This window comes from Channa argus, chromosome 6 (assembly GCF_033026475.1).
Source record: "Channa argus isolate prfri chromosome 6, Channa argus male v1.0, whole genome shotgun sequence".
Taxonomy (NCBI): Eukaryota; Metazoa; Chordata; class Actinopteri; order Anabantiformes; family Channidae; genus Channa; species Channa argus.
The window spans coordinates 15,226,339-15,248,234 of NC_090202.1; the positions used below are offsets into that span (position 1 = coordinate 15,226,339).

A 21,896-nucleotide genomic window follows, 5' to 3' on the forward strand; every position below is an offset into this window, starting at 1 on the left:
AAATCAGTTTAACTTGAATAACTTTTTCTATAGGATGTGCAGTATGCAGACATTGACTACATGGATCGTCAGCTGGACTTTGTCCTGGACCCAAAGTTTAAAAACCTTTCTTCCTTGGTTAACGATATGAGAAGAGACGGCATGAGATTCATCTTTATTCTGGTAATAACACTATATCATAAGCCAAGGACACAGTTAAACGATGCATTTTATGCATATTTTAAATTAATATATAGCCACTGTTTATAAATCTGTATATAAATGTAGCCAGCCATCTCTATCGTTCTCTTTTTCCAGCCTTGAACTTGACTTATTTGAATTGGGTCGCTCTCAACCTGGGCATTGCACAGTTATCTGTCATGTAATACAATACAATACTTTCTTAATGGATTTTCTAAGTTTTTGGCTGAAATCATGCCTTAGTATGATTGAGACCTTACTTTTGGAGATTTTAATGTACAGGCGTGGGTCCAAACAAAACAATGTCCAATGACATTTTAAGCCTTATCGGATCTTTTAATTTTCGTCTGCACGTTTTGAAATCCAAGCAAGACCATGGACATACACCTGACCTGGTTTTAACTTATGGTCTGTCTGTGGATTTGTGATTTGTGATTTGTGATGCAGTGTTTTCTGACCATATGCCTGCATTATTTGACATTACGCTGCCCTGTGACACCCTCGCACCCTTGCTTGGTGCATCTGTACTATTAACCCGTTCACTGGCGCTATGTTCTGGTTTCATTCCACCTGCCAAACAGCACTAGATGCTGTGGCTCCATAAAAATCCAGCCTGACGTTAAAGCTCACACAACTCGCGATTTCAGATGTGAGTGTTGAAAAGCTGAACAAAAGTGGGAAAAGGACAAGCTGCAGGTGTCATTCAAAATTTTAAAGGACTGCTGGCGTCGTTATCAGGATATTGTAAAAGAGGCAAAAAGGGAACACCTGTCAAACATCATCTTGTCAAACTGTCACAAGCCTCGTGTTCTGTTCAATACCATAGATGTTGTTCTTAATGCCCTGAGGACTGCATGTGTGGAACCTTCCCTGGAAGCATATGAAAACTTTCTTAAGTTTATTATACTTTGTAAATAAGGTGAATAATGTGAGGGCTCTCATATCACCACCTGCTTCTGACCCATTAGTTTCTGTGTTGTGTCCCGGAATGTTTTACCAGTTTGACCCTGTGACTTTGTCTTTTTTATATGATACTGTTTGACATTTGAAGCCCTCAGGTTCCCCCATGGATGCTGTTCCACCTTGATTTTTTTCAAAGAGGTTATCACTACTCTGAACCTTCTGTTCTTGGTGTTATTAACAGCTGCAATGCCTTGAGTTTCCTCGCAGGAAACTGCAAACATGCTACGCCGCAGCCACTGATTAAAAAGCCAGGGCTGGATCCCTTTGTGTTCTCCAAAATATAGGCCCATTCCTAAACTTTCTTTTTCTCAGAAATTCTGGAGAAAATTGTATATGTCCAGTTGAGGGACTTTCTAGAGGTAAATAGCATTCTTGGGGTTTTCCAGTCTGGCTTTAAATCGCTTCACAGCACAGAATCGGCACTGCGGAGGGTTTTTAATGACATCCAGCCATACAGATGCTCAGGACTATGTGTTTTTGGTGCTAAGGGACATAACTTCTGCTTTTGACGCAGTGGCACATCTGTGGCACTGCTATGGAGTGATTTAGGTCATACTTGGCAGAAAGGACATTTTGCCTACAAATTGATAATGTCCAGTCCTCTTCTGATCCTCTCTTCTACAGCTTTCTGCAGGGCTCAATTCCTGGGCCTCTGCTTTTTGCCTGGATGGCTCTTAAGTTCCTCCATTTAAATAAAAAAAAAAAGACAGAGATGGATGTGAGTGCAGTGGTAAAAGCCAGCCCTTAAGACAATTGGCAAAAGTTAAATCATATTTGTCAAAAAAGTACTGCGAGACAGTAATCCATGCTTTTGTCACAACTGGGCTAGATTACTGTAATTCTCTGTATCTTGGAGTCTCTCACTCTTCCCTGTCCGTTCTTCTGAAAACTCAGTTTTTTTTATTTTATTTTATTCCTTTAATTGTTTTTTTTTTTTTTGGATTGCTACTTTAATTGTTAACCACTTTGCCTTTAGACTTAGTATAAGTAGTTGATTGTACTATTTCATTGTGATTGCAATATTTTTATTATTTATTTATATTATTATTTATTTTATTCTTTTAATTCTTTTATACTTTTTATTTGTACATTTTTTAGCTTTACTATTGTAATTATTAGGCACTTTGGCCCGTCTTTATAAATAAAGTTGGCTTGGCTTATGTAAAGTTTAGAGAATTCCTCGTCACTCTCTACTACAAGAGTGTTCAATGTGTGTTCAATTCCAGGACCCAGCTATCTCAGCCAATGAGACAAATTATTACCCTGCATTTGTAAGAGGCAAAGAAGCAGATGTCTTTATTAAATGGCCCAAAGCCCTCAGTGAAGACATAGTGTGGGGGAAGGTAAGAGAGACTAGTTAAACACTTTTAAAAAAAAAGAAATGCACAAGTATGTGTGACAAACTGAAAAAAGGGTATTAGTTTGCATGTTCTTCACATTTATTTAATAATTTGTTGTACTGTTTTTCGCAGGTATGGCCAGATTACCCCAATATCACAGTCAATGAATCTCTGGACTGGGATACCCAAGTAAAGGTACAGTATTACTTATCTTTACCTCAAACATTAATCTTTGTTTTTTTTTTTTTTACCATTTCAAAATATGCAAACTTCTCCATGCAACTGTATGTCTATATATTGTAAAAAAAAAAAAGTGTTTGACTGACTGATTATTTGACTGTTCCATTTGTAGCTCTACAGGTCTTTCACTGCATTCCCAGACTTCTTCCGTAATACAACAGCAGCTTGGTGGCATCGGGAAATCCAGGATTTCTATGAGAACACCACCAAGTTTGATGGCATCTGGATTGTGAGACCATCTAAAAGACAGAAATAATGTCCTTTCCACTCTTATCCAGCCTGAGTTTAATTTCACTTCCATATGATGCACTCTGTTTTGTAGGACATGAATGAACCTGCAAGTTTTGTCCATGGCACAGTAGGAGGGCAATGTCTTGGTAATCCACTTCTAGAGAACCCACCGTACATGCCACGTAAGACATAAAAATCAATTTTTTGTTATCCTTGTGTTGTATTTATGGTATTGTGCTGTATTATTACCATCCAGAGTGTGTCTTTAAAGAGTTCTGCATCTTTCTGTGTGTATGTGTGGTTGTGTGTCTTCCCAAAAGCCCTGGAGTCCAAACACCTCGGCTTAAACCATAAGACCTTGTGCATGAACAGTGAGCAGATACTCAGCAATGGAAAGACAGTCAGACACTATGATGTCCATAACCTCTATGGCTGGTCCCACACCAAGCCCACCTATGAGTAAGTGAATATATTCACATTCCTGTAATAAGCTGGGTATCGACATGTAAATTGTTTCCCAATTTTACCATTTAATGGAAAATATTAGCTCATTTTGAACTGGATGGCAGCAACGCATCTCAAAAACGTTGGAACAGGGTGATGTTTACCATTGTGTAGCATCCTCTCTTCTTTAATGGCTGTCTTTAAATATATAGGAGTTTGGGAGAAAAGTTGCTGGAGTTTAGTAGAGGAATGTTTTCCCATTGTTGTCTGAATTAGGATTCTAGCTGCTCAACAGTCCTTTGCTTTTGTTGCCATATTTATTGTTTGATAATGTAGTGTATAGTTATAGTTTTTCATCGATCCTTGTGCTAACATTCTCTTATCACCAGAGGGAGGCCAGATTGCAGAGTTGTCTACAGAAGAAACTGGGGACCCTCTGCATCACTGAGCCTTGAGCTCAGGCACTTTAGCTTAGGAACTGTTTCATTGTAGTGATGGGCTGAATTTGACTATCAAAATTAAATAGTTTCTGTCCATTTGCTTCAAATTTATACCAATTTTATAATGTATAAAATGAAAGCATTTCGTTCTACATTGTGTTATATTTATTTACTCTGCATATCTGGTATTATTTTGTGTATTGCACACACCTAAGTCTTTCTTCTCTGTGCAGTGCCCTGCTGAAGGTAACAGGAAAAAGAGGTGTAGTGGTGACCAGGTCCACATATCCCTCTAGTGGAAAATGGGCTGGGCATTGGCTGGGAGACAATTTTTCAAGATGGGACCAACTATTCAAATCCATCATAGGTATAAGTGTTTAATTTAAAGTGCAGTTTGCAATAAAGATGTTTCCATGAGTAACAGTCTTGCTTGTTGAGTGCTCACAAACTGCAACATGAAATAAAAAGAGTCTATGTGCTCATTTTCCCTTGTTTTACAGGCATGATGGAGTTCAGTCTATTTGGCATCTCTTATGTAAGTATCATCATCTGATGTTGGTTTCAAAAAGACATAATCTTATTGATGTGACCTTGTCCTTTCTAAGTAGATTTCAGCAGTCTGAGTGATGTTATTTGGTTTTTCTAGACCTTTTGATCAAAGGACATCTTAAGATACAATGTGAAGTATGTCATTACAAGACCCACTTAACTAAGAGGCCTTGCGTTACTCCATCACGACCTATACAAACTTCTTATTAACCAACTAATCTTATTGAAGACAAACATTTTTTAATGCATTTTGGCTTTTTCTGTCTGAGCTGCTTGGTAGCTACCTCTCATCTCTTATTTCACTGTGTCCAATAATACTTATTTGACACCTTATTGATCTCTATATGGAAAACTATTTGCACTCCACCAGCCAGCCGCAGGGTCAGACACACATCTGTTACTGTGGCAGTGACTTAACCAAGGACACTTCAGAAACATGATGCTTGCAATAAAAATAGTATGACCCTAGTTCCTGTGGTGGGAAGGTCCTCTTTGCAGTCACACCTGCATTTTGATGCCCATATTTTTTTTCTTCTATCTGTCTCTGTGTCCTCACGCACAGACATACTCACTCATGCTGTGTTGTCCATCTCTTTCAGACTGGTGCAGATATATGTGGTTTCTTTAATACAGCTGAGTATGAAATGTGTCTTCGCTGGATGCAGCTGGGTGCCTTCTATCCATACTCACGCAACCACAATGGCAAGGGCAGCCCGGTGAGTGAAATCAAAACAGGAAAATAATAGAGATGTACTGGGCTGTACACTCACTTTAAATCAGGTTCCCACATGAAAATATTTAATTTTGCACTTATTTTGGGTATTCAAGTTAAATAGACTAAGTTATATGCTTGCAACCCAAAATGTTTACTGTGAAGAGGCATGCTTTAACACTGTAAAGATAAATCCTGTTATTTCCAGAGAATTCTCACCAAATATTAACCCCATGTCCCAGGAAAATGCCTGCGGGTACACATCTCAGAACAGTTCTCCTTCTGTAGGTCTTCAGATCACAGAAACCGCACACTATAATGGCTGCAGGCTAAAGATTTTTTTTCTACCACTTACCACGAGGCAACCTCGGTTTAAAAGCAGATCAGTCATCCACTCTCCTTTAACCACTCAGATATGTTAAATGTTTAAACTATTGAAATCTAATATGGTAGAAATCGTTTTTTTTTTTTTACATTAAAAGAACAAAGATTGCATTTACCTTTCAATCCTATCTCAGAATTACTTTAGATTTAACCTGTTAAGAAACATGTTAAAAGATTTACTAAAATAGTTCAGTTCTTTTTGTCTAATTTCACGCTTATAAGGCCATATCTGACCTTGCATGCTGGAAAACTGCATACGCATGTATACATATACATGTATGCACACATATGAAAAACTTACAGCTGCAGCTGTTGGAGCCATTTTGTACGAAAGTCAATATAGCAAAGTAACAGTGCTAACTTCTAAAAATCTGAGCTGGGGGCAGGCACTGGCAGCACTACTCTTCATCATAGTTTGCATTTTTAATATTATTTTGAAAATCAACTATTTATCATACAATAAAAACACAAAATGTTTCCATCATGAATTTATTTTTCAAAGTACAAAAACGTTTTCTTAAAACTTAGTTTAATCAGCCATATCAGTTTGTTTATTCAAAAAACTTCAATCAGGATCAGGAAGACAAATTGAAAACGTAAAGAATTTAAGTTAGTTTAAGTAATAAAGCCAATGTGAAGACAATCTCCTAAGAAATGAATACTAAGACTGTTTAGGTAATACAATTCTTTTGAGTAAGAATTACTGAAATTGTTTGCGTTTTGTGAACCAGTGTACCGTGCTCTCAATGAATAGACCCCAAACAGTAAACCCAAGGTTTTTGTAAAAATCTAGTAAAGTTGCTAAGCTAAGCCACCTGGTGGCTCAATGGGTAGAACTTTAGCCCGTCCCAGGGCATCTGTCACATGTGTCTTTGAGCAAGACAGTCAGCGGTAGCTCCTCAGGTGCCACCTGTGGCTGCCCACTGCTCCCCGGGGGCATGAGTTAAATGCATAGAACATATGTTACCAAGACATTGCCCTCCTACTGTGCCATGGACAAAACTTGCAGGTTCATTCATGTCCTACAAAACAGAGTGCATCATATGGAAGTGAACATGTATGTGTACCACGACCACTATATGTACTCAGTGATGAGAAAGCTTCTAGTTCATGCAGCACTTTTAAAAACAAACTTAAAATATGGTTAACAATCTGCTCAAATTTGTCATCATTTGACTTTGACACCACAGTATAGTTGTTTTTAAGTTAGTATGTTCTTTTTACGACTTCACAAAAGGAGAAGAAACGGGAAGAGAAGCTTTGAAAGACAAATCTGCTTTAGCTTGCATCAGCTCTTACTATACAAATATAGTTGTACAAAAAATCTTTTAGAAAACTATTGTTTGTTTGCAAAAATCGCTTGCTAAAAATACAAACTAAATTGCTTTCTCTTCGTCTGTCACTTAATCTGCATCTGACATACACACCTATACACATTAAAAAATAGACCTGTTTGGCGGTGTAGTGTCGGTGGCATTCATTCTAGCCATGACCTTTAAGAGCGTTGGAACACATCTGAGAAATCCAATAACGCCGTCCGGAGATCGATCCCACTGGGCGAAATTTCTCTGCACTGGAGTCTGCAATACTAGACAGGACAAAGTTGTGTGTATGTCTGTGTGTGTGTGTGTGTGTGTGTGTTTTTGTGTGTGTGTGGGTGGGTGCCTGTGCTTTTTAACGGCATGCAATGGGGATATAATTGAATTCTCAAGGTGATCTGAGCACCACTGCACACCACCTAACCTCCACTCCACACACATACACCCCATGATTCCAATCATTTAATAATGGCTTGCAAATGGGTGTTTAAACATGGAGAAAATTGACAGAAAAAAGCTTGCGCACGGCAGTAGAGGGCGGCACAAAATGACAGTTTTAGAGGAAGCGATAATGTCAGAGAGACAAAGAGGGATCAAGAATAAACTGGTTGAATAACTGTGGAACATTTACACAAAAGGTTTGATAAAGCAAATTAAATTAATCCAAATTAATTTTATATTTATATAGTTTTGGAGTTATTACTATAGATCTAGGTAAAACTGCATAAGACTTAACTTTCTAGTTAATACCAAACATAATTACGTAATGCTTGTGGTGTCCAGTGTCCAGGCATCATTCTATAAAAGTAAATTCTTTTTTGTTAGCAAACCTACACAATTTAATATGATACAACACCACAGATCTGCCACAATTTCTATATTAACATTATGAATTTGAGGTTGTTTTAGTGTGTTGCAATGCACTGCATTATATTGAAATTAGTTTTTAATAGTTTCACGTTTGTAAATGTTAAGGGGTTTAGGGCCAATCAAAACTACAACCTCAACAGTCTTTGACTTTGACTGTATTAAGTAAAACTGAACATTTTTACTATTTTGTAAAGGTAGATTTTCTGGCTGAGCTGTTGTTGCATTAGATTTTACAAGCATATCTTTAAGTGATGATATATCATAAAAAAAAACTGATAATAGTCTGTAATCTTCACTTGTATACATTGCTACAGTTGCCTTGCCTTATGGAATATGGCTTGTCAAATTTAGTAGCACAAACAACAAAATGCTCTCTCCAGTTTGAACAAATATCCAAGCTAGTAAATTTGAAAAAAGAGCTCATAAATGAACGCTTGGTGGTGATACAGGGTAGAGATAAGAATGTGAGAGCTGCGACAAGGAAAATAAACATTTGACCAATTTCGAAATACCTGGAGGGAGAGAAGGGTGCTTGGCAATAACAGAAATACACAAACCAGGACTAGGAGATGAGATAAGAGGGAATCGGGGTCGACTCTTTATGTAGTCTATTGTAAAATCTGTATTTTTTTATCAGTCAGCCAAATAAAAACCCCAATCATTAGACAGATCGTGACTATAACCTCCAGTCTGCTTAACAAGGCATATGACAACAAAGTATTAACACCACAAACCAGCCCGGAGGGCACACAAGGTCAGAGACAGTGGAGAGAGAGCGAGAGAGAGAGAGGAGAGTTTTTGCAGAGTCATTCCCAAAGCTCCATCATGCCTGGTGTCTCTTTGCCCTAAGACAACTTTCAGTGTTGACCTTGAGATAATTTCACTGCACCATCAATACACTGCAGTGTCCACAGTCATATCAAAACATTGCAAAATTAATTAAACCAGATCCATTTTCCTTGTTTGAGCAGTGTAGATATATTTGTGTGTTTTGTTGTTCACCCAAAGGGACATATTATTGTTAGCATAAAAATATTTTCTGTTACTGGTGCAAGCTCTGCAATGCAAAACAGCAACTCAAAGGTTTATGAGATGAGGTGAGGGAGTAGATTGTAGAGAGATAAAATCAAGAAAAAAAAAAAACTACAAGGGCTGACAAAGCCAGATGACCTCATTTTTCTTGCGCGTGTACGTGTGCAAACACACATACATATCTGTCCGTAATCACTGTGTGCCACAATACATTTGCCGCTGTAAATGTGGCCATAAATTAAGTTAGATCAGAAGATGGATTCTCTGTCTGCTTCTCAATCTCGAGCACTCCCTGTGTCCTGTTCGTGACTCTTCATCATCATCATCATCCAGGACTCCTCTGGTTTTCCACAGATGAAAAGGTTACCTTGAGGGCCCAGCAGACAGTGGTATAACTGTCATGCAAGATTTGTGTGACTGAATGTTGAAAATAGAAAAAGTTTTGGCAAGATTTTCTTGGTGGAGATTGTTTCTCCTTTGTAATGACTGGATCAACGTTAAACATTTTAATAAAGTAAATTGCATTACTGTACTTTGCACCACTAATCAGTGTTTATGTAACGTTATTATAGTGGTATTTAATCTAAAGTTGCAATTAACAACATTTATTACAATTTATTTACCATCTATTGATTAACTGATTAATTTGACAAGTTGTAACCCGAGAGTTGAGAGGGTAAACTCAGTTTGTAAGGCACAAAACACAAAGCTGGGTAAAGTGTCTTGATCTAATGCTACATGAGGGCCATGTTTTATTACAGCAAAAACCTGCTAATTGTCCTAACAATAAAGGAAAAACAGAGCAATGTTTTGAACCTAAATCTTGACCAAGATTGTGGTCTGAATTATCTGAATCTGGTTCAGGATCTACTGTGTCCTGTGAACCTCAACCGTGTCTGCATCTAAAGCGTATGGCCTCCTTTTAATTGTAAAATCTGAACAAGCTCATACTCACTCATTCCGATGTACTTCTCAGCCTTTTTGATTTGCTTTCTTACACACAAACACACACATCTTTGCATGATAAATTACCGGGGATAGGATTACAGAAAAGGGAGGCAGGTAGTAGAACTCCTGGGTTTCCAGATAATTACAATTTTGTAAACTTCCTCAGAAAAGAAATGATAAACGCCCTAGGGACATAAGATAACAGGAATGTTCTTTATCATGTGCTGTTACACCTGGACTTAGTAACCACTGGGCTACACTTATTAAGTATTATCAAATCTGACCCAGCTAAACTGCAGCTGAGAAGAAAATGCCATTTTGCTGCTCTCTGTTAGGATTTTTCTAATTATATCTTACGATATGATTTTTTTTCCTTAAATTGAAAGATACAAACAAACACATTGACACTTTGCCATAGGACATGAACACACCGTTAATCTGTATCTATGCAAATGCAGTGTGCACCAAGACACATACACACAGTATCATAGGGAGAAGCATATGGTGATGACACGCTTCAGCTGTGACTCTTCATGATCCTCTGTGTGTGTGTGTGTGTGTGTGTGTGTGTGTGTGTGTGTCAGCTCGACTGGACAGGTTATTGTCCTTACTACAGTTCCAGAAAATGAGCTAATACATTTAGATTGGCCCATATCTACAAAATGACAGTGCATCGTGTCCTCTTTTTCTGTCCTTGTCTCTGAAGGGGACGACACACTTGTAGCCAATTAAAATGAAGCAATGTCGGTGCGCTGTGTGACACAGTAGTTTGGCCATCATTTGTCAGGATAAAGACACACAGGCTATTTAAGTGTTTGTGGCATGCCTCAAAATAGCAAGTGTCACTGTCAGTCTATGTTCATGCCTGAAGTTAGTCATTTTCAGCATGTTGTGAAACCCAAATAGGAACATGTCAGTACTGTAAACACATTGACAAGATAAGAAAATCACAGCTCTGTGTAAAAGTACATTTATTTTAGAGTCGCATCTGAAAGTAATACATTTATATATTCTGCTGTCTTTTCTCTGCATGTCAGTGCATATCTGCACTTGTAACTGAGAGAAATGAACCATAGCAAGAGCTTTAATGTACAGTATCTATTCAAACAGAAACTGTGAATCTGCTTACTCAAGCGTTGAACACTTGTCTCTAGCTATATGTAAATAATCACTGAATACTGTGCACGTATGTACATGCTTTTCACAGACCGATTCTATATCATTATTAATTTTGTTTTCGGAATTTTGATATTTAACTTTTTTCTTTTTGTTTCTTAGAGACAAGATCCTGTTTCTTGGAATGCCACCTTCAGTAATGCATCCCGGGACGTCCTGAACATCCGTTACACTCTCCTGCCCTATCTGTACACACTGATGTTTGAGGCTCACACCAAAGGAAGCACAGTAATCCGACCACTCTTGCATGAGTAAGCACAGACACACAAGAGTCCTATTCTTTCTGCTAATGTCATGGCTGTAGCATTACATTTAATCACTTAATCAAATTATTTAGTTGCTTCCAGCTTGGATCTTTTACTGTTTGCTGGTAAGATAACCTGATTTTATACAACATTGCTTCTGATTAGTTTGCACAATATCACATCTAGTCATTGCTGGACTAAAAACCAATTTAGGCAGCGCTTTCATTTCTGTGCTTTAACACATTTTTGCTGTGTTTTAAAGCCCAACAATTTTTTTACTGCTTAGAATATATTACCACCATGGCATCCTTTATTAGCTACAGATTTTATGTTAAATAGGGGCAAGATTTTATTTACATATACATAATTTTTACAGTAAGGTAAGATAAACAAATTTGTGACATTTTAATAATATGACAAGTTAAGAACATTTTTTTTCTCGAGCAAGGCATTTCAGATCCAGTGAGACTGTGTGGAGGCCAACTTTAGCTGGCTACACTTTGCACCCTCCAGTTAAATGTATGGAACCCTTTTTATGAGAAAAAACATATATACTGTATATGTATTTTGAGAAACTCTTAAGAAGTCAAATGTGGTATTTAAGGAGCTAGCAGGGTGGGTCGGGTGGGGCTTGCATCTTTAAATTACTGAATTCTGAATGAGTATGTGAACATCGTATGGGCTAAGGACACAGGACACTGTTTTATTAATATTTTTTTCACTTGGGTTTTAATGCATTTTGTGCTGGTTGGTCACAGGTTTGTGAATGACAAAATTACATGGGATATCGACAAGCAATTCCTCTGGGGCCCTGCTTTACTTATCACCCCTGTCCTTGAACAGGTGTATATACACACATACACTCAGACACACCTTTTATTACAGTTGTTTTGCACTTTTATCATCATTCTGCATAAATAAGATTTGACTTTTTACACATTTATGGACAGTTGACTGCTCTCTTAGGGCCTGCATTTCTCTGTTGGTAACTGACTTTGTGTTTAACAGGGAGCCAGGAATGTGGAAGGCTATATTCCAGATGCACGGTGGTACAATTTCTACACGGTAAGCCCACATCTATATCAACCCAACAACAATTATAAAACACAAACTGTTGAATTAAATCGCCACAGGAATTCTGTAAAATATCTTCCAACACATACCTAGTGCAACACTACTAGCTAGCATTGACTGGCTTATACGTGCATTTTAATAATGTCCCTAACATATAAAACAACATCTTCGCAAAGAATTCCATGTGCTGAATTAGATTTTCTATGCCCAAATCTTCACAGAAGAAAATGCAGAGAAAAAAACATAAAAAAACAAAAGAGTAAAACCACAACTACATGAAAAACCTAAATGACAATATTGACAAGATAAATCTTTGACAACATAATTAAGGAGTTGCAGCTCAACAACTACAGAAGGCGTCTTAATGACAAAAACAGCCATCCAATCAGTCTGTCTCTTTTTAGCTAGGGGACTCCCCATCTGTTAGACACCATCATAAAACCAAACAAAACATGAAAAACAACAGTTTAATTGAGGGGCATGGGATGGTGGAAAGGAGTGGTTGCGTCCATTTAACTTGTCCCCTTAGCACAGAGAGAGGTGCAAGCTGTTACAGAAAAGAACCGAGGACAAAGTATTTTAGTAGAGCAACGCTAAAAGAACAGAATTTTTTGGTGTCTAATAAATTACTAAAATGTTAAAGATGCCACATATTTCACTGGATGGCTTGTGAAATACTATCACACAAAATGCCAAATACTTACAAATGGAACTGTTGAATTAAATGAACCGAAGTTGAATTAACTAGTAAAGTATATACGTAGTGTAGCAGGTAACTCTTACTACTTTCAACAGGCCAAAGACATTGGAGTGCGCAGCCGAATGCTTAATATGCCAGCACCCCTAGACCATATAAACCTTCATGTCAGAGGAGGATATATCTTACCCTGGCAGAAACCAGGAAATACTACAGCTTACAGGTAAGTGCACACTTGTCACTTGACTGACACGTCATGACAGCATACAGCTACAGGTCAGATTCCTTTGTGTTCAATGTGAAGTTTGTGTGTTCTCTGTCTGTTTTGCTCAGTGATTGTGCAGACAGAGCTGGGTCAGGGTCCATACAGTATTATGCTGCAGTGTTTGAGCATCAAATATTGTCATCTGTACAGCAAGTCTTCATGTATGACTAACATCATCAAACTGAATACCGTGTATGACCATTAGTGTGTGTTAAAGAAACAGGCAGTGAGTACAGAGTGTCCAGCAGCAGTGAGATCAGGTGGATATCCCCCATCCCCCACCCAGTCCCCCAGAATGAATGTTAATGTAGTTGTCCTCAGCAGCAGGTATGAATAGATGGCATCCTTAAGCAATGTGCTTTAATCCCCTCTACCTCTTTTTGTTTAAGTCGGAAGAATCCTTTAGGACTGATTGTTGCCCTGAGTGACAGCAGAACTGCCCAGGGATCCTTTTTCTGGGACGATGGAGAGGGAATAGGTAAGCAAAAGGTCACCCTCAACATTTCTGCACACAGACTAGCGTGACATATATTCTGGATTCACTTGTAATGGGTACACTGTCACTTTAGCTGGAGTGAGCTTGTACCTTGATTTTTAGAATATAAAAAATTAGGATGGACAGATGGGTAAAACTCACATGTCCAATGCAAGTATGATGCTGTGGTTTTCATGGTAAATGTGTTTGACAGTTCATCCCTTTGCCACAGACTGAAATGCCTCAACAACCATTTAGAGCATGACAGTTCACATTTCTGTCCATCTCCTAACTTTAAACTATAAATAATTACAAATACTGGCAGCAGGCAATTATTTTTATGTCATGACTTAATCCATAATGTTTTTAATTTTTAGGTTACTCAGTATAAGTAAATTCACACTGCACTACAAGTGACCCCTGGCCTTTACGCCTAATTATTAGTACTAATAAAGTTGACAATTCCCCAACTCTTCCTCCAATGACTTCATGAAGACATACTTTTAGTGTGTCCAATTCTCAGGTTTATTAACAAATGCCTGCAAAAATAATGGTATTCTTGACTCGGCTGTAGTTTTACATGAGTTTATTTCTAATTAGACAACTTTTGCATGTTACATGGTAGATGATCAGCATTGCATTTATGCTTGGTATTAGCATTCAGCTGGTTTCTCTAGTATAAAAATAGATTATTGTTCTTGCAGCCAAAAATCCAGTGGATGTGGAAATAGAAGTAGATTATTTCTTTATGCAACTTTACAAAACATAAAAAGAATGCTTTAACCCGAGTATATGTTAAAGTTGTGTACAGTATGAGAAAGCACATGGGTTGTCTTTTTTTAATGTGAATTTCTTCATGGATTTTTTCCAACAGTCAGCTGCAGCTCAGTCTCTCTCCACTTTCTCACTTGTTCACACACACATACGCATTCGCACTGATAGACGAACAGAATCAGCTTCTGAAGTGCTTTGGAGACAAGATGCACTCCTCTTTGAAAGGCGTGTTTGTGTTGGGACAAAGAAGAGAGGGAGAGATACAGAGAGAGAAAGAGGGATGACAGAGAAAGGGAGTGACAGAAACTATTACAGTAATTCCCCGTGTCGCTGCCTGGAGATATGCTCTCCATCACTCCTCTTTTATCTGCTCCCTCGCTCCTCTAGTCAGCGTCTCCCTGTCTGTCTGCAGTGTAACCTCCCTGTCGTTCTTATTTGCTTTGCCTCTCCTTATACTGCCTGCTTATCTACAGTATATTATCTGCTTTTTTTTTCTTAGTTCTGCTTGTTTAAGTTTCACTTGGGAGTTTGCTTTTCACTCCGCTGTTTGTCGAACTGACTCACCTGTACATTAGTCACTTATTCATCAGCCATTCTGTCTTTCATTCAACCAGTCACGTGTTCACTCAGTTGTGCAACTAATCAATTATTCTTACGGTTAAGCAGCACAGCTAGTCAATTTGCTGCTTTCCTTGCAGCCCAAATTCTTTTATTGCTCGTTTAATCTCTCAGGAATAGGTTCACATAGTATTGTGTTATGAGTCATTGCCAGGATGAGTCTGTTAATGAGTGTTAACTCATCCAATGTCTTCCAGTCTGTCAAACAAATATGAACTGTATCAGCTGATCGATGAATGAATGAATAGTCACATCCATGCAATTTTTCCCCTCAGACACGATTGGGAATAAAGAATATCTGGAAATCCTCTTAGAAGCAAACTCGGTGAGTTAAAAGGCCAACTACATTACTTGCCTTTTTTTTTTTTTTGGTTTATTAATATTGTTAATGCAGTGAGAAGGGACAATAACCCCACAGTTAACCATGTAACAGGTGCGTGGTATAGTGTTGGATGTCAAAGGGTAACTGTTGGAAACCATTAACACTGAATTCAAGTCTATTTCTGGAATGGTAATTTGAATTTAGCTTTTCATACTTTTATCTGACAAAAACTTTTGTTGTTTAAAACTTTTGACACCTTTTGTCAAACAACAGCCTGAATATGATATTTTATTTAGTTTTATTAAAATTTATAGAAAATCATTGACAATACACATCTTTGATGTAACATTTTGCAGTCTTGCGTATCATGATGACATTACAGTGTTTTTATATAATTTTAAAAGGGGAAAATAGTCTTTTGTGAATTTTGTTGAATCAATTAATAGAGTTTAATTTAATAGAAATCAGAGTGTGACAGTGCAGTCTGAGACCTTTGAAACATCACCAAGCTAGCAGCCCTGATCATGATATTTTCAACAGGTGCAAGGCTTTTGTTGTGAACGCACCTGTTTAGTGTTTCTGTGGCTCAAAACTAACATGATTGCACAGAGGTGGTTGGAGTGGTGCAGCTGTGGTTGTATTTATACAGATCACAATACATTTCTGGTACTTATTTTGGCACGAAATTGCACTTATATTTCAGCCTGCTCAGGCACACACACACACACACACACACACACACACACACACACACACACACACACACACACACACACACACACACAGAGAGAGAGCACTCTACTGGTTTTACTTGGCAAAAGCACAAATACTGATTCTAAAATGACACAAAAATTCCCTTCTGTGAATGTTGCACTTGCCAGTTTGCCCTAGTACAAAGTTAAATGTGTATCATATGACTGCTTCCAGTGATTAAAACTCGTCTAAAATCTGGTCTAAAATCTAAGGCAAGGCAACACACATTGTACTTTGAATAATCTATTTTAAGCAAAAACACATGAAGGCATGGCAAGCAATCCCCTAAGATGGATACACTAAAGTGCAACATCAGAAAGGTGGGTAATATGAATACCAACAGTTTACCTCCCACCATCAATGACAGGACATTACCAATTAAGAAATAGATACACAAAGCAGGACAACGAATATTGGGCTTGAAAAAACTATTTTTGCTGACATTACGTTGGCACAAAAAGTTTGTGTTTAGTGTGCAGAAGTAAAATGGCTTAGTTCAGGTAGAAGCCAGTGTGTACCAGGCCACAGTTTGACCACATTGTGAGTCAGACATGACAAAAAACTCCCTAATCACTGACTAGCTCAGTCCCATTATCTTCTTAGCCAGGCAATGGCACCGAATTACTCAGAGACACACGTTAAGTAGCACACAAACATACATGCAGTATATACACACATCTATAGTATACACATACACACATACAGCCACCCTAGCCAAACATCTGTGACTGTCCTCTGCCTACCATCAGGCTCATTCCAAAGCAATTTCACACAGCAATAACACAGGCCCACTGTCTGACAGCCAAAGGGCGAGAGAGAGCAAAAGAGAACGTAAATGTGTGTGTGCATGTCTGTGTGTGTCTGTGTGTACGCGCATGTGGGTGTATGTGTGAACAGGCAGATGTGAGAAGATGAGGGTAAGTTGGGCAATGAAGCCAGTGCTGCCTGGCAGATTAGCAGATCGTATGCCATTTTGGACGGCTCTCTGAATGTGGATGTTCTTTGTGTGTTTGTGTGCTCTTTTAGGGCCATATGAGTTTTGGACCTTTGGAGTGGGGCCATTTTTTACAAAGCAAGGCCATGTTACTCGCCCTCAGTTACTAAGGGACTGTCAGTACTTTGCTTAATTGATTACGTGTGTGTGTGTTAGGCCAGGAAGGCATGTTTTGAGCATGATAAAAATCACACATTTAAAACTATTTAGACAGCGTCTAAAGCCATGGCATAGAGCAGAAATGATAATACAGTGAGTATCAAACTAATGGTTTTAGAAAAGGATACTGAAACATCACATCTCACTCAATAACGCCATGAACCTAGAATAAAACAGGATGTAAAGAAATGCAGAACTCCATGGTTCAGCTCAATCCAGCACATTTTCAGCCTCAATTGTACAGGCAACAAGGTAAGTTCAAAATCAGGCGTGTTACACAAATGAGAACCTCTCTACACTACTGTAAAACAAATACATGAATAGGGGAACTCATGTTTAAATACAGTAGATATTATTTGAGTAAAAAACAGATTTGTTTTTTTTTTGTATTGTACATATCTCATTTGTAAAAACTATCTGGTCCTCTTTGAATCATCCTTCCATCTTCGCTCTCTTCCAGAACAACCTGACCAGTCAGGTCAGGCAGACCGGCCTGGCCTCTGCTGACCGTCTAATTCTGGGTGAGGTGAAAGTTTGGGGCACAGGAAATGTGGGGATCACCCAGGTGATGCTATTAGATGCAAATGGAGCAGGATACCCACTGACCTTCAACTACAAACCTGAAAATCAGGTCAGTAGATTTTTTGGGTTTTTTTTATTACCGTTTTCAGAATAAAATTATTCATGATATAATGAATGTTGTTATTAAAATGTGTATCTGTATTAAATTAAAAGGCGCAGTTAGTGCTGTCCTCTTCCTAAGATTTTAAATTACGTTCTTCTAATGCTTTTTTGTCGTTGTGCACTGCTTCACCATGATAAACATAGTTCCGCAGACTCCATCAAGTACAGGAAATGGTCTATGACCACAAAAGCTCTTAACAAAAATGAAATGCCACATTCTGGCAAATGAGGGTTATTTTTGTACACATAGTTGCAAATGGAAACTGACTGTTAATTTATGGTATAAGCTATTTATTATTTGTTTATCTATGAGCTTTATTAAATTTCCTATTATACAAACTTCATCATACTGGAGCTTTAAAGCCACAATGAAACATTTACCTCAATAACAATGCTTTTCACTTTGGTTTTTTGTTCTTAAGGCCATAAATACTGAAAATACTGAGGTATCTGCTATGAAATATGGAAAGCTTTAATGGTCACAGAACAATATTAACTAATACACAAGCGTGCAGCAACATTTCTGCTCTAATAACCTCAAGATAAACATATTAATCACTGTCTGGCATGCATATAATCAGTGTCATTGCATTTAATAGTCAGTTTGTGCATTAATATCATAGCTCAGTGAGTCTCTTTCATCATTACATGCACGCATTGCATAAACACACCTTGGCTTTCAAGTTGATTGAGCATTTCCCTGCCAGTCAAACACTGTCACTACAAAAAAAAAAAAAAAAGGCAGGTTGACAACCCAACCCCTGCTGTGCTGCACTTTGTCATCTAAAAGCTGTAATCAACTCTGCATTCCCCCTGACACAGTTGTTTTGTAATGAACACAGTCTGAAGACTTGACTCAGGACAGTGATTTTAAAGCCACTCATGTAAAATGATTGCTGTTCCTCCTGCTGTCTCCAACATCTGCTCCCATGGTTGAGCAGAGAGAAACGAGATCGAAAATCATGTGTACACAAAGCCACACTCATAGGTTGTAAGTAATTAAGTACATACATTCAATTACTTTACTCAAATATTATTTATTTCTACTTGTATTTTACTGGTACTTATTATTTTACTGGTACTTTTATTTTTAAACTAAACTAAAGTAAATATTGTACTTTTTATTCCACCACATTTACTTAACAGCTTTATCTTATTTCTGATGTAGATTCTTATAAAGACTATAACAAACTAATAACTTGCTCATGTTATTATAGATCAAATAGCTGTGAGTACATAAAGTTTTAAAACCACTTCCACTGCTATTTGTTTCTACACAAGTCTCCTTACTATTACAAAAAAATATTTTCCTTAATTCTTGCCATTGACAGTTTGTCAAACATATCTGGAACTGGCATTTACGTTATCAACTCCAACCCAAACACAAGACTGTGAATAAAAAAACACACTTTCCTTTGTGGAGTACTTGTACTGCTGTATATTCCAGTTCACTTACTTTGTATTTCATTTTGAGTAAAGAATTTGAAGTACTATTTCTAGTTTCAGTGGTCTTCAAGGAAGAAGTTCATCATGACTTAAAGACAATCAAGAATATTGTCATGTTTAATTTTTTAAGAAATGCCCAGTTTACTTAAGGTTCGGATAGAGCCAAGGACACTTATCAAAACAGTGCTTGAGCTGAGGTTCTTCAGTTGAGGGACAGTCTTTCTCGTTTAAGAGACAGTAGGCATAAGTATCCCAAGGTATAACTGAAGAAGAACATTGAAGCTACACTTATTTTAGTGATACTTAGATATGTTAGTAGGATGTGGGGTTTGTGATATGAAGGAGTAATATTACAAGAGCTTGGGGTAGAAGAAAATGGAAAGGCCAAGTTTAAAAAGATAAAGAATGTGTTCCCTCACCTCATTTGGCCTGTGAAAAAATATTCCTGCTGAGGTTGTGTACAGTAGTACACAGTGTGCTTATCACAGAATGAAAATGATAGCTACAGCAGCTCCACAAATAATCTCTCTCTCACACACAAACACACACACACACACACACACACACACACAGTCCAACAAAGCCTTAGATTTATACTGTTCTTGGAGAAGATGGACAAGACACAAGAAGTGAAGGAAAAAAAATTAAGAAAGTCAAAATGAAAGAGTTGTGTGTGTGTGTGTGTGTGTGTGTGTGTGTGTGTGTGTGTGCATGTGCGTGCACGCTTGAAGTGCAAGGATGGGTTGAGAGTAATGAAAAGACAGTCCATCTTCGGGAAGTAGGGAAGGACAGACAGACTGAGGTGGAGAGAGGAAGAATGCATCACAGAAAACAGATGGAGAGAGTTGAAAGAGATAAACAGAGAGAATGAAAGATGAGTGGGGGGGCAGAGAGGAAGGAGAGAGGGAATAAGGATGACACACTATGTGCATTGTAATAAGTAGTTTTTCAGTGCGAGACACTCCATTCATCTCCTTAAGTATTGTCTGCTAGGGTAACAAGTTGAAAGAAGCGGTAAGCAGCTGGCACTGTGTCATTTAAATAGACTGAGGAGGGAGAGCGGTTTCTATCTCGTATGGGACAAGACATTTTATTCAGCATATATACAAGTCTGTTCCTACTGTAATATCTATACTTGCTTATGCAAAACTGGATTCACTCACAAGATTTTAAATTGTGTTAGAAATGTTATATACCTGAAATGTAGTTTCTTCAATTTACCTCACGTCCAAGAATGACAATGGAGCACTGCTCTCTCCAAGGTCCAAAAGAAGTGTATTTGGATTTCTGTTATTTGAACAGTTTGGTCATACAAGGTCACAAGGGAGTTGCACCCCTCTGTAGCCTACTTCTAGCAACTTTTCAAAACTCTTCTACTGTAAACATTAGGTTCTAATAAGACAAACCAAAGGAGAAAATGGAAACTTTTACACATTCAGCACTGCGGTCTGAGGGTCATTACACAACTGAAAATAAAGAATCTGTGTAAATCGTTTAAACAAAAACAAGTTCCTAACAAGTCCCGTCTCTTCTTCTATCTGTAGGAGCTCATCATTGATGCTACGCCAAGGTCTGTGTTTGTGGATCAGCCTTTTACCATAACATGGACGACTGGTTTTTGAGCGCTTTTGTGTGTTTTACTGAAAATGTATTAATTGACCTGTACAAAATGTTTTTTGAATGGTAAATCAGCTCAGTGAACTCTAACTGTTCTGTTTTTGAATACCCACAGTATAAGACTACAGATTAAAAATTAAGCTACACATCATTTGTTGTCCTGATTTATTTATTTCAAACTGTTTACAGTTCACAGCTTTTTGGGGAAAAACCCAAATGTTACAGTAACAGTACAGCTCTTCTGATTTTTGCGTGTTATCATCTAAAATTTTGAACTAGATCTCATCAACCAAAAAAATCAATTTGCCTACTATTTATATTTTATTATTGTCTTTGTTTTTTTGTCTTTGTTACTGTTTTACTTTGTTTTGAACAGGTAAATTGAACAGGTAAATATATTGTTTTCAGTTTAACTGACAAATAATCAGTTTAATATTGGACGAAATAGATTTTAGATTAATTTGTATCCACAGTAGATTACCTGCAGACTGAGTGACTTTATGAAATTTCTTTGCACCTCACCACACAAAAGCATGGGTAGGCAACCAACAGTTGTGCACAATGTGCAAAGAGTTGTTTATAGTAAAATAAAAGAACAAATGAATAGAGGAAAGAAACCCAGGTCCTAACATTTCTGTTTTTAATTATTAAAAATACTTTAATTGATCCGTGTTGCTGTGAATTATTATAATTTTACAACACCGTAGCAGTCACCAATTTAGTGAGAATGGAGACGGTGGATATATTAATTTTATTCCTAAATGAATGTTAGAATATTAGCTACTGTTAATGCAACTGCTGTTTGTGATTCTGCTGCTGCACATGGGCATGCATCACATATATGGGCATGCCAGGAACAAAACTCTAATTACAGCTCTCACCTTCAGCAATCTCTACCTGTGCATTACTTCCCCATTTACGATGATACAGTCATCCATTATGCAT

The 21,896-nt window shown here is 37.7% G+C and overlaps 1 protein-coding gene across 2 annotated transcripts in view; it reads left to right on the forward strand.

Moving 5' to 3' along the window:
- Positions 1 to 21,102, forward strand: part of LOC137128993 (sucrase-isomaltase, intestinal-like) — a 65,878-nt gene extending 44,776 nt beyond the window's left edge. For both annotated transcript variants that reach the window (XM_067507742.1, XM_067507741.1), the window contains exons 32-48: positions 34 to 162; positions 2,370 to 2,486; positions 2,616 to 2,678; positions 2,836 to 2,952; positions 3,046 to 3,136; positions 3,275 to 3,413; positions 4,072 to 4,205; positions 4,339 to 4,373; positions 4,987 to 5,103; positions 10,931 to 11,079; positions 11,832 to 11,916; positions 12,082 to 12,138; positions 12,943 to 13,067; positions 13,499 to 13,587; positions 15,252 to 15,301; positions 17,665 to 17,835; positions 20,879 to 21,102. In XM_067507742.1, coding sequence (XP_067363843.1) covers positions 34 to 162; positions 2,370 to 2,486; positions 2,616 to 2,678; positions 2,836 to 2,952; positions 3,046 to 3,136; positions 3,275 to 3,413; positions 4,072 to 4,205; positions 4,339 to 4,373; positions 4,987 to 5,103; positions 10,931 to 11,079; positions 11,832 to 11,916; positions 12,082 to 12,138; positions 12,943 to 13,067; positions 13,499 to 13,587; positions 15,252 to 15,301; positions 17,665 to 17,835; positions 20,879 to 20,956 — 1,746 coding nt within the window. In that variant the 3' untranslated portion in view covers positions 20,957 to 21,102. The remainder of the gene's footprint in view (positions 1 to 33; positions 163 to 2,369; positions 2,487 to 2,615; positions 2,679 to 2,835; positions 2,953 to 3,045; positions 3,137 to 3,274; positions 3,414 to 4,071; positions 4,206 to 4,338; positions 4,374 to 4,986; positions 5,104 to 10,930; positions 11,080 to 11,831; positions 11,917 to 12,081; positions 12,139 to 12,942; positions 13,068 to 13,498; positions 13,588 to 15,251; positions 15,302 to 17,664; positions 17,836 to 20,878) is intronic.
- The last annotated feature ends 794 nt before the right edge of the window (positions 21,103 to 21,896 follow it).